The following is a 17,666-nucleotide window of genomic DNA, read 5'->3' on the forward strand; positions in this document are numbered from 1 at the left end:
TTGGCATAATCTAAAAGATTGTGAAGATACAGAACACTAGAGATGTGCATTCGTTTTAAACGAAATTGTCTAATTTGTCATGATTCCCTCCCTCCTACGATGCTATACTATCTCCCATATACACTATCCTATATTCCTTATATTAAGGAGATTTTTTATGTTCGCCTGTTCTTAAGCTTCATTTCTACGCTGCTCTTGTGTTATCTCCCTCCCAGTTCTTTCTCCCTGTTAATATATACTTTCAAACCTGCTGTTCAAATGTGAACCGATATGATGTCCCTACTAATACCGGTATATAAAAGCCTCTAAATAAATAAATAAATAAATAAATACATACATGATTCGGAAGCCTTCAAAAAACAAAAGAAATTTTTCTGAAATTTCGGAAAAATTCATATTTTGTATTAGGACCACAAAAAAACCCCAAAAAACAAAAAACCGCAGAAAATACGAAATTACCCGCAGGGGACCCGAACTGAACCATGAAACAAACAAACACCCCCCCCCCCCCCGATACGTCTCTTCAGAACACTAGGACTGAAGTGGCTGTCCTGGAAGATCACCATCCCAGAAGAGCTAAAAAACCTGATACAATTTATTTATTTATTTAAAGACTTTTATATACCGAAGATCATGTACTAGTACATATCGCTTTGGTTTACAGATAACCAGCATTAGAATTACCATATACATGGTGTACATAGAACCATAAACAATCAACAGTGTACATTAATAAATAAGGAATACATTAAACATGGAGTATTACGCATTAAAAAACGTTAAATTTGAAACAGTAAACAATTAATGAATAAGGTATACATTGAACATGGCGTAACGATACATTGTCAAAGCTAGAAAGTTGAATACAGAACATCACATGATTATCAGGAAAGCATAATAATGACAATACATACTTTAGAGCTATTAAAATAAATGGAGGGTTAGAAGAGCAAAATGCCTGACTGGCTGCAATAAAAGTGGAGGTCCAAACATTTATCTGTCTAAATGGCTAAAGTAGCATATTAAAAGACTTGTGCACCTAAATTCTAGCCACATAATTGGTTATGCGGTCAGAATTTAGATGCATTAAGGCAGGTGGCGTTCCGGAGGCAGAGGAGCGGAGTTATATAGGTTTATCTGGCTAACTAGCTGAGCCAGTCAGCGGCTGAATATTGCCCCTGTGATACCTGCCTTTCTCTGTGAGCTTGGGCCAGACAGGAACCTTTGCAACCATTGGCACAACTGAGCCCTGACAGGCCCACAAAGAACACAGCAGAAGGCAGCAATGGGAGAGGTGATGGAGGCAGATGGGGAAGGAGGCTGAAGTGAGGGAAGGAAAAGGGAAAGACTGAAGACAAGGAAAGAAGACAAGGAAGGTTAGAGGATCCACATGTTATATGGGAGAAAAGTAAAATCAAATCAGGAACATTAACATTGACACAGAGTGTGAGAGCTCCTTGGTTGTGGAGCAATTAGTGCAGCCAGGCTGGAGAACCCGCTAGCCCTGCCTGCTGTTGATAGCAGGCAGCCATGCTCAAGCTGGGGCAAGGCTAGACTTCACCTTTACCAGTCTTCCCCTGCAGGTTGAGCCCTTAGATACTGAGACCAGTAGGACTTAGGCAAGGAACCAGCAGAACAGTTACGCAGAGTCAGAACACAGCGAAGATCAGGGCAGGCGACTAACTGGCAGCATCTGAATCCATGCAGAGGTCAGAGTCAGGGCCCGAGCAGAGATCAAGGCACAAGAAGTCAGAGAGACTAGGGAAAAGCGGAGGACCAGAAGAAGGCTGGAATGAAGCAAGGTAGGGGCAACACTGGACATTGCACGTAACATACAGTTGTGCTCTCCGGTGTGCGAAGTTGTGCGCATAGGTTTGGTGCGCACGCTGTTGTGCGCACAGGTCGAAGTTAAGCGCTAAGCACAGTAAGCGCGTAGCTATGAGCGTCGCTTGCGCACTCAGTACTTTGGTGCGCGACATTGTGCATGCAAGTTTTTGTGCGCACGGGTCGGAACGGCGGACAGGGCGGCGAACCGGGCAAAATGGTGACTGCGACCACGCGGACAATATGGCAACCACCTCGGAGGGTCTCCACGTGGGAGACCCTCGGATCTGACTGGGGTCTAGCCCTGCTAGGGCAGATCAACCCAGTGGCACTGGTCCCGGCTGGTGACTTGTGCGTCTCCTCAAGCTTCGGAGACCGGAGACTTTTAAATAGATTTCTACCTTACCTTGTCTCGGCGCTTCCCGGTCTTGTTCCGGGCGGTCTCCGGCTGCAGGCGGAGAGGGAAAATACCTTCACCGCTGCGCTCGAGGTTGCACCCGCTGCCTCTCAGCCTCACCCGATGTCGGGGGCTAGGTCCCCGCCAAGAGTCGGCCGCCGGACCGAGGCTTACCTCCAAGGGATCGCGGAAATCACCTTGGGAATTCTCAACTCTGGGGGGGGACCCAATGGGTGTCACTGCAGGAGAGTGGGGCTCGTCTGTAGAGGTAAGATTTCTTCTTAATTTGGTTTTTCTTTGGTAAAATTACTCTAACGCCGTGCGAGCGTGCATAGAGCCCCTAACTGCTATGGAGACTGAAAATACTGAAGAGCTGCACTTCTTGAAGGGGTATATGTACTAGGGCTGATGTCAGACTGAAATCTGATCCGTCTTCAACTGCTATCAGGAGTACACTATACCCATTGGTCCTGAGTCCATCTGCTAAACGCTAGGAAATGGATTTGACAAATTCTGTGAAATGATTTTTTTTTGTTAACGAGTGTTGCATGCTCCACTTCTCTTGACCCATTTCTATTTAAATTTCAAAGACATTACTAAGTTCTAGAAAAATACTAAGTCCATCAAACAGGTGGGAGGTTGAAAAGGCATATGTGGTGGAATAGTTATTTGGATAGGTCAGTGAATGAAAATATTTGTTTTTCAAAGCTGGAGAGAAAGAGAGGGGGGGGGGAGAGAGTGAGAGAGAGACACACACACAGGCTGATACTGTAAAGTGCTCTCAGCTGAGCGCACTGTTTAACCCTGGTTGGATGGGCGTTTTGGACACGCGTCCGTAACCCCTTTATACAATAAGGAGTTTAGTGCATGCATAATGTTGAGATTACTTACCTGATAATCTCCTTTTCCTTAGTGTATGCAGATGGACTCAAAACAAATGGGTATAGTGTGCTCGTGCTAGCAGTTGGAGACAGATCTGACGTCAGCACGGGTACATATACCCCCACAGGAAGTGTAGCAAATCAGTAATCTTCCTTGCAAAAGCTGGTATGGATATATGTGTGACTGACAGATCGATTAAATGAACAGGATTACCCTGACCAATTGATGGTAGCTGGAGACCGCCAGTGTACTCAGCCGGAAGGCGTCGACACCCGGCAGGGTGGATGCCCTATATAAGAAAATATGTCTTACCGTGAGTCAGCGAATCCCCATGTATACTGGCAGCCGGGCGGGATGCTGAGTCCATCTGCATACACTAAGGAAAAGGAGATTATCAGGTAAGTAATCTCAACATTTCCTAGCGTATAGCAGATGGACTCAAAACAAATGGGATGTACAAAAGCTACTCCCGGACTGGGCGGGAGGCTGCCTGAGGACCGATTAGGATTGCCCTTGCAAATGCTGTGTCCTCCCTGGCCTGGACGTCCAGACGGTAGAATCTGGAGAAGGTATGGAGGGAGGACCACGTCGCCGATTTACATATCTCTGCAGGCGACAGCATCTTAGTTTCTGCCCAAGAGGCGATTGTGTTCTGGTAGAATGAGCCTTGACCTGTAGAGTCGGTGGTTTTCCTGCCTCTACGTAGACTGCCTTGATAACTTCTTTAATCCAGCGGGCGATGGTCGGCCGTGGGGCCGCTTCCCCTTGCTTCTTCCCGCTGTGCAGGACGAACAGGTGGTCCCGTCTTTCGTACTGCTTCTGACATTTCCAGGTATCTGGACAGCAGTCTGCCGATGTCGAGATGGCGTAGCATTCAACCTTCTTCCGACTTCTTCATACCTTCCGTGGTAGGCAAGGTTGAGGTGAAATTGTGAGACTACTTTGGGTAAAAAGGAAGGAACCGTGCGAAGATGGTTAGCCTGTGGAGTGATTCTGAGAAATGGATCATGGCAGGACAGTGCTTGTAGCTCTGAAATGCGGTGTGCTGAACATACGGCCAGCAAGAACACCATCTTCAAGGTTAACAAACGGAGAGATAGGCCTCGAAGGGGCCTGAAGGCGGATCCCGCAGGAAATTCCAATACTAGGTTGAGGTTCCACAAGGGCACTGGCCACTTCAGTGGCGGGCAAATGTGTTTGACTCCTTTCAGGAAACGTGAAACGTCTGGGTGTTTGGCAATGGAGTTGCCATCACTCCTGGGACCGTAGCAAGATAGTGCTGCCACTGAACTTTGATGGAGCTGAGGGACAGACCCTTCTGAAGTCCATCTTGTAGGAAGTCCAAAATGAGAGGAATCTTAGCGGCATGTGAATTGGTGCTGTGAGAGTCGCACCAGGCTTCAAAAACTCTCCAGATCCCGATATATGTCAGTGATGTGGAGAACTTGCGTGCTCGGAGTGTATCTATTCCCGGCTCCGAGTATCCTCTTTTCTTCAATCTAGCCCTCTCAATGGCCAGACCGTAAGAGAGAATTGAGCTGGATCCTCGTGGAGGATGGGACCTTGCTGCAGCAGGTCCCTGTGTGGAGGCAGGGGTAATGGATTCCCTGCCAGTAGTCTTCTCATGTCTGCGTACCAGAATCTTCTTGGCCAGTCCGGGGCCACTAGAAGAACTAGGCCTCTGTGCCGCCAAATCTTGTGTATAATGGCGCCCAGCAGGGGCCATGGAGGAAAGGCATAGAGCAGGATCCCCTGAGGCCATGGTTGTACCAGGGCATCGATCCACTAGGATAGAGGATCCCGCCTGCGGCTGAAATATCTGGGTACTTGAGTGTTGGACCTGTCCGCTAGTAGGTCCATGCCCGGCGTCCCCCACTGGTCCACAATCATCTGGAAAGCTGTGGGCGACAGCTGCCATTCCCCCGGATTTAGGCTTTCTCTGCTGAGGAAGTCTGCCGTGGTGTTGTCCTTCCCGGTGATGTGGACGGCGGAGATGTCCTGGAGATTTGCTTCCGCCAAAGTCATCAGGGGGGCTATTTCTAGAGATACCTGTCGGCTTCTGGTTCCTCCTTGACGGTTGATGTATGCCACTGTGGTGGCGTTGTCCGACATCACTCTGACCGCTCTGTTTCCGAGTCTGCGGGCAAATCGCAGGCAAGCTAGCCTCTGCCCGTGCCGCTAGTCGGTTGATGTTCCACCCCGACTCTTCTCTGTTCCACCGCCCTTGGGTGGTGAGTTCCTCGCAGTGTTGCTCCCCATCCGTTCAGGCTGGCATCTGTAGTGAGCAGGGTCCAGGTTGGGGAGGACATTCTCGACCCCTGGCTCATGTGGCCGGGCTGCAACCACCACCGTATCTGATTCCGCACTCTGGCTGGTAGAGGTAGGTGTATGGTGTAGTTCTGTGATTGTGGGCTCCACTGAGATAGGAGGGCGCGTTGTAATGGTCTCATATGAGCCCGCGCCCATGGTATCACCTCCAGAGTGGATGCCATGAGGCCGAGGACCTATAGGTAATCCCAAGCTGTGGGCCGGGTGGTGCTCAGCAGGGCCTGCAGACGATTCCGGAGCTTTGATCTCCTCTTGGATGTCAGACTGACCTTGTCTTCCTGGGTGTCGAATCGGACTCCTAGGTATTCCAGTGACTGAGAAGGCTGCAGGGAACTCTTGTTCAAGTTTACTACCCATCCTAGGCTTTCCAGAAGAGCTATAACTCTGTTGGTTGCCTGTTGGCTCTCCTCCGGTGACTTTGCCCTGATTAGCCAATTGTCCAGGTAGGGATGGACGAGAAGTCCTTCCTTCCTGAATGCTGCCGCCACTACTACTATGACCTTGGTAAAGATCCGCGGCGCGGTGGCTAACCCAAAGGGTAAAGCTCGGAACTGGAAGTGTTGGCTCATAACTTTGAAGCGTAAATAGCGCTGGTGATCCCGATGGATTGGGATATGCAAGTAGGCTTCCGACAGATCTAGGGATGTGAGAAACTCCCCTGGCTGTACTGCATTCTTGACAGACTGCAGAGTTTCCATGCGAAAGCTGGGGACTCGTAGGTGTCGGTTGACTGACTTGAGGTCCAGGATGGGCCTGAAAGTGCCCTCCTTCTTGGGTACTATGAAATAAATGGAATAATGCCCAGAATTTATCTCCCCTGCAGGCACTGGGATTATGGCTTTTAGGGACAGGAGCCTCCGCAAGGTAACTTCTAGTGCCGCCTTTTTGAGGGGTGAACAAGGAGATTCCACAAACTTGTCCGGCGGGAGCCGAAGAAAGTCCAGCTAATACTCTTCTCAGATGATGGCGAGGACCCACTGGTCCGAGGTGATCTCGACCCACCTGTGGTAGAAGAGGGTTAGCCTGCCCCCTATGGCTGCTACCCCCGGATGGGTCGGCTGATTGTCATTGTGGGGTACGGCCGGGACCAGAACCAGAGCCGGTTCTCCTCTTCTTGTGCTTAGTCCGAAAGGGCTGGTTCCTGGCCTGAGAACGAGGTGCTTGGTAGCGAGCCCTATAAGGGTTGAAGCGCTGAGAGTATCTACCTCTGGATGGTCTAGGAAAAGAACGCTGGCTCCTCCTCGACCTGTCTTCTGGTAGACGGGGTAATGGAGAGGCGCCCCATCTATTAGCCAGTTTCTCGAGATCGCTGCCGAACAGTAGGGATCCCTTAAAGGGTAGTCTTGTGAGGCGTGTCTTGGAGGAAGAGTCGGCCGCCCAATTACGTAGCCAGAGCTGTATCCTGGCTGCCACTGAGGATGACACTCCCTTGGCTGCCATACAGACTAGGTCGGAGGCTGCGTCAGTGAGGAACAATAGAGCTGATTCCATTTCTTCTCCCAGGGTGTTGTTCCTAGCTTGTGATAAACAGGAACGCGTCACCACGGTGCAGCAGGTCGCAATTCATAGGGACATGGCTGCCACCTCAAAAGCTTGTTTCAGAATGGCATCCATGCGCCGGTCATGTGTGTCCTTGAGGGCCACTCCCCCCTCCACCGGAATGGTGGTGCACTTCACAATTGCACTAACTATGGCGTCTACCTTGGGGCACGCCAGCAGCTCCTTGGTCGCTGGGTCCAGAGGGTACATGCCCGACAAGGCCCGACCCCCTTTGAATGAGGCCTCCGGCGCAGTCCATTCCAGATCGATTAGCTGCTGTGCTGCTTGTAGGAGGGGAAAATGGTGAGCCGTTTGGCGCAGGCCCTCTAGCAGGGGGTTCAACCTAGGTTCCCCTGGTGTGTCCTGGCCCGGAATAGCCAGTTCTGACAGGCATTGAGAGACCAGGCCTGGGAGATCCTCCTTCCAAAAGAAGCGTCTCATTGTCCGATATGGTTCTATCTCCGAGGGGAGTTCTCCCTCCTCGGGGGGCTCCTCATCTTCCTCGGAGCAATCCGAATCCCCATAAGTGGGGCTTCCGGGTGGCGAGTGACCGTGCCTAGGTCTTGAGGGTCCAGGGGCCGGATCATTCGGTACGGAAGGACCCAGTCGAGGAGCAGACTGCATCTGGACAAAGGCGTGAATCCCCTTGAATAATTCCACCCAGGAAAACGAAGCCGGATCTGGCCTTAGGGGCACCAGGTCTCTCGGGTTCCCTGGCTGTTCACCGCGGCCTGCTAACTCCGGAGTGTTCCCTGAGGAACTGGCAAGTATGCTGGGCTGGGACCGGTCCTGTCCTGGAACTCCCAGGGCCTCCTCACATTGGGCGCATAAGGGAGTCTGCATCCTCGCTCAGTGTGGCTCTGAGGTTGCATGCTGAGCAGAGGCTTAGAGCTCTTATGCCTGATTCTGGAGGTGCCGGCTCTGCGGACGCATGGGCTCTCTTACGCTCCATTTCAGCTGTTATTTCCTTCCAGCCGGAGTATGCACCTTGTAATATGTGCCGCCTACTAATATGCGCTTATCCCCAGGCGCTTATCAACGGGCACCTATGAATGCGCGCTTCTCAACATGCGCTGAGCATCATGCGCCTAGGAATGGGCGTCTTATGAACATGCACCTATCAACAGGCGTCTATGGACGTGCGCCTAAGAACGGGCGTCTTGTGAACGTGCGCCTATCAACAGGCATCTATGGACGTGCGCCTAAGAACGGGCGCCTATGGACGGGCGCCTATCTATCAGCGTGCGCTGAGCAACGTGCGCCTAGCAACGTGCGCCTAGCAGCGTGCGCCTAGCAGCATGCGCCCAGGTGGCGAAGGCGGGCAAGCAGGCAAAATGGCGACCTCCTTGGCGGGCTGCCACGTAGGCAGACCCCGCTAATCCTCACTTCCTCGGAGACCACAGTAAAGATGTATGCCTTACCTTGTCTTCGGCGCTTCCCGGCTGCAACCTGGGCGGTCTCCGGCTGCGGGGGAAGAGGGTGAGTACCTTCACCGCCGCGCTCGAGGAAGTGCACCCGCTGCCTCTAGGCCGCGCCCGAACTCGTCTCGCTCGGGGGCAAAGTCCTCACCGGGACCGAGGCTGCCTCTATGCTGCGCCCGAGTCCTTCTCACTCGGGGGCTAGGTCCCTGCCGCGAGTCGGCCACCGGACCGAGGCTCTTACCTCCGAGGGATCACGGAAATCAGCTCGGGAAACTCAACTGGGGGAGGGACCGAATGGTATCACCGCAGGAGTGCGGGGCTCGTCTTCAGGTAGGTTTCTTCTATGAATTTAGTCGTTAGAATTTGGAAACACGCTCAGCGAGCGTGAGGTAGCTCCAAACTGCTTTGGAGACGGAAATTACTGAATTGCTGCACTTCCTGTGGGGGTATATGTACCCGTGCTGACGTCAGATCCGTCTCCAACTGCTAGCACGAGCACACTATACCCACTTGTTTGAGTCCATCTGCTACACGCTAGGAAATAACAGTTTTCTCTTCAGAGCAGGTTCCATTTACCGTCACACGCTCTGTAAACCAGTTTGCAATCTATGCTACCACATTGGTGCTCACTCCCAAGCTTCTCATTTTATTCACGAATCTTCTATGTGGGATCCTATCAAAAACTTTAGTAAAATCCAAGTAAAGCCCATCGAGTGCTCTTCCCTGATCCAATTCTCTAGTCACCCAATCAAAAAAATCAGATTTGTCTCACAGGACCTTCCCCTGGTGTATCCATGCTGTCTCGGATCAAGCAACCCACTGTATTGTAGATAGTTTAATATTGTTTCCTTCAGCAGAGTCTCTATTAATTTTCCCACCACCGAGGTGAGAAGTGTAACTGAGAAAGAACCTTGCACAATGGGAGTGTAACTGAGAAAGAACCTTGCACAATGGGAGTAATATTGCCAAGACTGCTGAGCCTTGCAGTACACCTGTACAGAATGCATACAGGTTGGAGCAGGCAATACAAATTAATATTTATAATTACAATTATGCAAATATGTATTTATTTTATTTTTTATTTATTTGCTTTTACATACAGACATTCATTGGGGTATATCTTATCGGTTTACATATTAACTTGGAGAATAATAAGACTAAGGTGTCTTATTATTATTACATTGTAACAGTAACAAACTCAAGAACTTATTACATTGAAACAGTAAGAACATAGGGAACAGTTTGGAACTTAAGTGTATTAAGCGAGCATACAATAAGGCATTATAGCATTGTAACGTTTACAATGTATCATGAGATTGGGAAGGAAAGGTAACAGATTGGAGCTAGGAGCTGGGAAGGAAAATACATTGTGGCGTGGTGAATTTTGTTAAAGATCTGTTAGGTGACAGGGCATTTTGGTTGGGAAACTTGGGTAGGTGGGGAGGGAAGGAAGGGGGTGGTAAGGGTGGTGGGGGGAAGGGGATGTGGGATTTAACATACAGTTTGGAAGCCATTTTGGAATAAATATAAGGCAAATCAGAATAATATAACTGAAGAAATTCCTATGGCTTCAAAGTGGCGCAACATAAAAGTAGTTGAGAGGAGATCAAGACGGCCGAACTGTGAGGGTGTGCAGATCGCAGCTCCTGACCCGTTAAATATTTTTCCTTCTGACTCTTAGTAAATCTTTCCTTATTTGAAGTTTCTTGTTGAATTCAACTTTAATATGCCTCATACTAAGAGGAAGGCACGGGTGCGTGAAATTACCTCAACTCCAGATTCCCTGAAACAGATGCGGATCGAGGCTGCCTTCACACAAACGCCAAATTTAGACCCGGATGTAGGAGTCGCTGGGGCTGGGTTGGAGCAGCAGCCTAGCCCCCAGACCTTTGAGACATCTTTGAGCCCGGGATATCCAGCGGTGCAGGACCCACCAAGGAGAACAACCGACATAGAGGAAGGTACCCCGAGAGGAGATGGAAGCCTCTCCTCGGAGAGCCCGAAGGAATTGAGCTCCAGGGACCTTGAAAAAGAGGCCCAACAGCAGGGCCCGGAAGAACACAAGTCGAGTGGCGAAGGACTTTTGGAGGTAGGAGTTGCTATGAGCAATTTTTCTCTTCTTAATACAACTGCAGCCCTAGCTCCCTCGTTGGAGGAAATAAAAAACATCTTGATTGTAATGCAAAAATCTATAAATACACTGACGCTAACTGAAAGAAGCTATGAATAAAACTACTAAAGTGGAAGAAAAAGTGGACTTGGCTGAACAAAAAGTAATAAAGCTGGAAGATAAAGTGAAAGAAATAGAGAAAATACAAGGAAATCTTATAAGATCAGAAAAAATGACTCAGAATAAATTGGAATTTCAAGAAAATATATCTAAAAGAGCAAATTTGCGATTTTTGAATTTTCCCAAAACAAAATTGCAGACGCCTCTGGAATTGTTGAAGAGCTATTTTGTGAATATTCTAAAAGTTTCATTGGAAAATATTCCAGCAATAATAACTGTTTTCTATCAAATGTTACGTACTCGGGGAAGTGGAGATTCTAAACAGAGAGAAAATCAAGAATTACAAGAAGAAGATACTTTGGATATTACCAATTTTTTTGGAAAAATCATTTGAAATGGATATTGCTCAACGAGCAACGTTAATAGTTCATTTTTCATCAAGGATAGAGAGAGACAATGTATTAAAACTTTATTTCAAATATCAAAATGTAAATTTTTTTGGTCAGCCAATACGTATTTTTCCCAACATAGCAAGGTCGATACAAATTAAGCGGAAAAAATTCTTAGAATTAAGGAAGGAAGCAGTTGAGAGAGGAGAACGTTTTATATTGCGGTTTCCTTGTCGATGCCTAATAACCCGTGGAGATGTAAAGTATATCTTTACAGACCCGGAGCAATTACGTAAACATATTGATTCCCTTGTGCAATCCTAGAGAGAATCCTAAAGTAGCTGGAATTAAGTAAATTGTTTTGGCGAAACTCACAGATATCTTGCAAATATTTGTATTGTAATTTTCTTTATTTTAATCTGCTATAGTCACCCTTGATCTCCCCACATTTCTTAAAATATAAGTGGTTCAATGTATATGTCCCCAGATATACATGTAAAATTACTTTGTATTACTCTTTCTTATGTGAATGGATAGAGAATGTCTATTTTGTCTTTATTGTAATCTGGGTGAAAATATGTAACGTTGAAAAATTTCTTTGTTATGAAACTAAAAATCAATAAAGATTAAATTATAAAAGTAGTTGACAGTGTCAAAAGACCAGATAAGTCTAATAAAACCAGAAAGTTCTTAATTTCTGAATTAAACCCACAGCAAATATTATCAAAGCAAGATAACAGGGTTTTGGTTTTGTGGCAGAGATGGAAACCAAACTGAGTATTGGCCAAAATGTTATTCTCATCAATATATTCCTGCAGTTTGAGAACTACTTTCTTGATTACTTTAGCAAGCAGAGGAAGGGAAGAAATGGGCCAATAATTAGGTGGATCAAGTGGATTCAAGCTGGACTTTTTAAGAATAAGCCAAATAAAAGCAGATTTCAACAGAAGGGTAACTCACTTGCAATACATAAGGGTTGACAATACTAATAGTAAAGATCCCCAAATCATGATGTAGAGTTTTAATTACTACATTAGAACAAGAATTAATAATAATAAAAAGTATTAGCCAGCATCCTTTTGAGCTTAGAGATTTCTTTGTGACATTTCCTTCTTTTCCCCCCATTGACTTGTGTCAGATTATAAAATAATTCTTGTAAGAGTTTTCTTTCTTTTGTTTCTTTTATTTATTTATTTTAAGTTTTTCTATACCGGCATTCGCGATAAATATCGCATCATGCCGGTTTACATTTAACAAGTGGATAGGGAACAAAAAGGTAAAAAATAACATTGATCCTAATAATAGTAATAAATAATGATAATAGTAATGATAAAACATTAACACATTAAACATTTATAATGTATAATCTATGTTTTCCTTTATTATAGTCATACAAACACAGAAACAAGAGAGCAAAAAAAGACAGTATGGCCCATTCAGTCTGCCCATACACTGGAAGAGATAATTGGAAAAAAAGAACAAGAATTAAAATGATCTTTCATCTGAGTCAAAATAGAGCAAATTTCAGATTCAGAGGGAAGAGAAAACTCCTCACTGAACCACGCTGAGAGCCAGCACAGCAGGTGAAGTAGGCGAAGACATCAAAACCTTTGGCTAGTTTAGCTGTTTTATCATGGAAAAAAGCAGCAAATTTCTTGAATCTAGCAGAAGATGCATCCAAAGGTTCAATGGAGGGAACTGATAGAGTATAAACAATCGTAAATAGTTCACATGGGCAGGGGACTGAAGCAGCAATTCTTTTAGCAAAATAACCCTTTTTAGCTTGGTCAGTGATGAACTCGTAAGCAATAAGCTTAGAATGGCAAAGTTGATAGTTATTATATGATTTACGTTTTCGCCAAAGGCACTCAGTGCTCCAAACCTCCCTCTTAAGCACGTGCACAATAGTAGTATACCATGGAAAACAAAACCAAAAATATGTTTATAAAATATGGGAGGTTGGGGAGAGGAGAGCAGCAATTAAAAAAAATATATAAAATAATTTAAATAAAATATAATGAAACCATAGACAGTAATTAGTTTCTAGAAACACCAATGTTACTTCCTATCAGAATCATGGAAATTACATATCACCAATTCCTTTTGGAGACCAGGAGGGGAAAAAACTAAAATAAAAGGATGACTCTTCATTAATATGGCCATTTTCTATCCACATGCTGCTACAAAAACTGATGATCACAAAGCACTGAAAATATAACTCAGTAGGACATTCAGAGGGAAATTTTCTAAGTGTTTTACGTAGGCCGAACAGGCTTCCGAAAATCACCCAGCCTCCATGGGGCTGAAAGGGGCAGTGTAAACAGGCATATAGATTTGATTTAAAAATCCCCATGCATGCTTTTACCTATAGTCGACTGACATAAACAGCAGATGGAAGGTTTGTGGATATTTTTGTACCCGTGGATTTTGAGGTTGGATTTTAAAAGGTAAACACAGAGTTTACCTTTGACGATGAGCTTGTAGGCCTGCAAGTGTAAAGTATCTGTGGGCCTGCAAGCTTTGAGAGGGATTGAATATTAAACCCCTCACCATACATCCACTAAAACAGCCAATTGCTGACATACTCTGGGAAAACACAGGTATTCCTGATATCATTTCTTACCTTGCTAGTACATAGATAACATGCAGTTTATTTTTTGGTTTCTTACCTTGAATGAGGCATGCTGTTCCATGTGACGTAAAAGTTGTGGCCTGTGTACTGCAGTGTAGTCACACACTGTACACTTAAACTGCTTACCTGAAATGAAAGCAGATAACCTGATGACTGGTTCTGTTGGAAATGCACTGTCATTTAATTCCAAGAAAAGAGTTGGAATATTTAGATACAATTAGAACTCTTTACTTGTAGAGGTCATTAAAAATCGAAAAAACTTTGGGTTCATAGAGAGAAAACAGAGATAAACCAGGCATATTTAGTAACCTACTAATTCTGGCTAGTTTTTAAATAGGTTAGTCAGGTAACTTATCTGCTTTGGAATAGACAGTGGGAATACATACATTGTATTCACTAAACATTCAGAAAGTTTCTGTTACTGTGCAGAAACACTTTTTTTTAAATTTATCAACTTTTAATTACATTTACAAATAAACTTTGCATGGGAATATAAGATACTTATAGGTAATCTGAACATACATACAATTATGTCATTCTAAATTTACAAAATAACTTAAAATTAAATCATATTTCTCTCTTATGTTCATAGGAAACTTGGAGAGAAAAGAAACCACTTTTCAGAGGAGTACCTTAAAGTAACATATAATACTCATACAGGCTATCAAAATCACCCATTTTTTCTATGGATCCTCAGTTATAATATCAGGTTGTTGCCTCCTCCCATCCAAAAAAGCTCTCAATTGATCAGGTACAAAGAAAATATATGTATTCTTCGACAGTTTAACGATGCACTCACACGGATAGCGCAATATAAAGCTAGCCCCTAGTGCTAGGGTTTCGGAACGCATTGAAAGGAAACTCTTTCTGCGTTGAGTTAATTTTGAAAGATCTGGATATGCTCGTACTAACCCTCCGTGATATTGGGTATTCAAATTTTTAAAGTTTTTAAAGTAATTTTTCATAATTTTACTAACATTAGATTCCTCATAAAAAGAAACAAAAAGAACAGCCCTGTCTACAATTTCTACCTCTGAATTTTCTAGGTACGTGGATAGATTGAATGTCCATCCTTTCTCTAGTAGATGTTATTAAGACAGCACTGCTCCTCTTAGGAAGAAAGAATATCTTCTTAACCGGTGGTATCTCCTCCACTGGGATTTTTAGAGTCTCTTTAACGTATCTTTTAAATGTTAATAATGGCATCTCACTCATTAAAATAGGAAAGTTAAGGAATCTTAAATTAAGATGTCTTAAATAAATTTCAATAGATTCAAGTCTTCTCGAAGTGGAGACCCGTTCATTTACAATTGTTATATTAGCATCTTGGAGGCTCTTTATTTCCTCAGTGGCTTTCTGTAAGGTATTAGCCTTTTCAGTGAAAATCTCTCAGTAGTCTCGTTCAAGCATATCAACTTTTTTCACTACAGCGTCAAGTCGTTGGGCCTATTCATTTAAGTTGGAAGCCATACCTGCTATTAAGTCCCAGAGTACATCCAGAGTAACTACTGCCGGTTTGACAAACTGCTGAGGGGTCGAGGGGGCTCCTCCAATCCAGTAGATAAACTACCATCCTCTGCTGTTCCTGAGTAGCCGGCTTCCTCTCCTCCTCCTATCCTCTCTGAAGCTACAACTTGGTCTGGTACTGCTCCCACGCCAACCGAGCCACCCAACTGAGTCTGCTCGGTGACATCATCAACCTGCAACTCAGCTCCTTCAGCGGCGAACAGATGCAGAGCTCTCGGCGGCTTTCTGGGATCCGGAGGGCTCAAAGATAATTCCCCAGGAGAGAACGGGTCTTCTCTCCCTGACTCTCCAGCGGGCGTGGAAACCCTCTTATTGGGTGGTAGGGAAGCAAACTCGGATATTAACCTTTGCCCAGAGAGAATCTCCATTTCAGGTGGATATATACAGATCTTCCCCTTTCTTTTATGCTGCATTATTTTTCAAAAGATAGCGCTCAAAGCAAAAATCCGAAATCGGGAAGGAAGAGCAATTAGAGTTGCGTCCTCTCAGGTCGCCATTTTGTTTTCTCTCCCCAGAAACACACTTAAAATATACGTTTTTGTACTTGTATATCTCCACAAATTAGAAAGACCAACAGTCACTAGATATTAAAGAATAAGGGTCAGAAATGAAAAATCAGCTATTGAGAATCCAGAAGTAGTAAAAAAAAAGAAAAATGACAAAGAGTTAGCATTAGGGAGGATTGCAGGCCCATTTAAGGAGAAATAATTCTCTAATTTGAAAATCTCTCCCTGAAGAGTGATGCCAAAAAAGAGCCAGCTGAATTCAAGTTAATACCTTATTTGTCATATTAAGAAGGTGGGATATTTAATAATTTTCAATCCTGGCTCTCTACTCAGAATATGATACTCTACTGTAAATCATGCACTAGACATAGTGAAGAAATAGTGGCTTAGGGCATGGATAGCAAAAGTAGATAGTGCATCAGCCTTCAGATTACTTCCTGACCCTCTTCACAGTTTTTATGTGCTAGGTTTCAAATTTAAAAGGGGTTCCTTACTTTGGCAAATGCCTTCCTGTGGATTGGTCAATGATGTGCATATTTTGAAAAATTTAGCACATTCCTGTAATGGCCAATCAAAATGAGGATTAGTGAAAGAGCATGACAAAGTCAAAAAGTTTTATTGTACCTCTCTGTCCAATACAGTTTTTTTCAATTTATAAAGTTCATAACTTATTCTTGCTCTAAACATTACTTTTAGGTTTTAATAAGAATAAAAGATGTAATGGTTGTTGCTAAATTTGATCTCTCACTAGCCAAAAATCTAATGAATACTGAAGTTTAAGCAATCTTTAGATATGCATAATACCACTATGCCAAAGTTGAAGAATTATAAATAGATATAATGATGAGTCATCCTTGCTTGTGGAAACAAAGTATAATGCACTTGTAAGTAATTAGGACCTGGGTTATCCTAACCTGTTAATTAGTCATGCCAATCAGAGACATCTAAAGATGCAATGATGAAACAAAATGCAAGAAGTGAAATTATGATTGACCAAATATTTTTTTCTGAACCATGATTTTGTAAAACAATAAAAAGATTATATAAGCCTGGTTGTATGTCCAGGATTTCAGGCGTACCCTGAGTGTACTTCTCATGTAATATTACATTAAATAATAGTAGATGCTAATACTGCTTTAATGACTTACCTATTTCTATTGTGAAGCAGGTGAGAGGGAAATTTTTTTTTTTTTTTTAAATTCCACAGATGCTCATCTTACTATCTTCATGATTTCCTATCTGTGGGGCTGGAGCATTCTGAACTATGCACAGCTACACTAAGGATATTCCAGAACAAGCATTCATATTTGTACATCCCATGGGAGACAGTGACCAGAATGCCAGCAGAAAAACTATTGGCAGTCAAAAAAAAATAAAAATTGGTTAGGCAGATACAGACACAAATCTGTCATTGGTCACAAATTTCATCTGTAGGATTATGCCAGTGGGCAGGGCATGTTACAGCAGGTGTAAGGAGAAACATTAATGTACTCAAGGTATATTTAAGGAAATGGGATAAACTTGTTAGATACAAAAAATGGTAACACTACATGGGAGAAAAGGGATATCAATATAATACAGCTACAGCTGTTTTCATATGCGCTAAGAGATAAAAGTTTCAATCAGTACCTAAAAGGTAATTCAAAAGGTACCTAAAAGGCGTTCAAAGAAGTAGTGGAAAGAATGACATAAGCTGGGTATAAGAAAATATATTTTTTGTTATAAATTTTATTTATCAATTGTATTTATTGTTTTGTAATATGAACTAATTGACATTTTGTTTTGAATTGTATTTAATGTCATCATCAACTGCAATTATATGAATTGTATTTGTGATAGTGTGCTTTATTAATCTTTTGTAAGCCCCTTTAGGCATTCCTATTGGGCTCAATAAGCTGGGAGAGAAGTCTAAATAGAAATAGAAAAAATACATTTCTCAAGTTATTTCCCATAACGAAAGCCATAAAGTTACGATGGAAGGAATTTAAGGA

The 17,666-nt window shown here is 44.0% G+C and overlaps 1 protein-coding gene across 2 annotated transcripts in view; it reads right to left on the reverse strand.

Annotated features, from left to right (window-relative positions):
- The window catches only part of ZFAT (zinc finger and AT-hook domain containing), a 466,784-nt gene that overhangs the window by 193,568 nt on the left and 255,550 nt on the right, over positions 1-17,666 (reverse strand). For both annotated transcript variants that reach the window (XM_029592065.1, XM_029592066.1), the window contains exon 11: positions 13,680-13,768. In XM_029592065.1, the coding sequence (XP_029447925.1) occupies positions 13,680-13,768 (89 nt within the window). The remainder of the gene's footprint in view (positions 1-13,679; positions 13,769-17,666) is intronic.

This window comes from Rhinatrema bivittatum, chromosome 2, assembly GCF_901001135.1.
Source record: "Rhinatrema bivittatum chromosome 2, aRhiBiv1.1, whole genome shotgun sequence".
NCBI classification, from domain to species: domain Eukaryota; kingdom Metazoa; phylum Chordata; class Amphibia; order Gymnophiona; family Rhinatrematidae; genus Rhinatrema; species Rhinatrema bivittatum.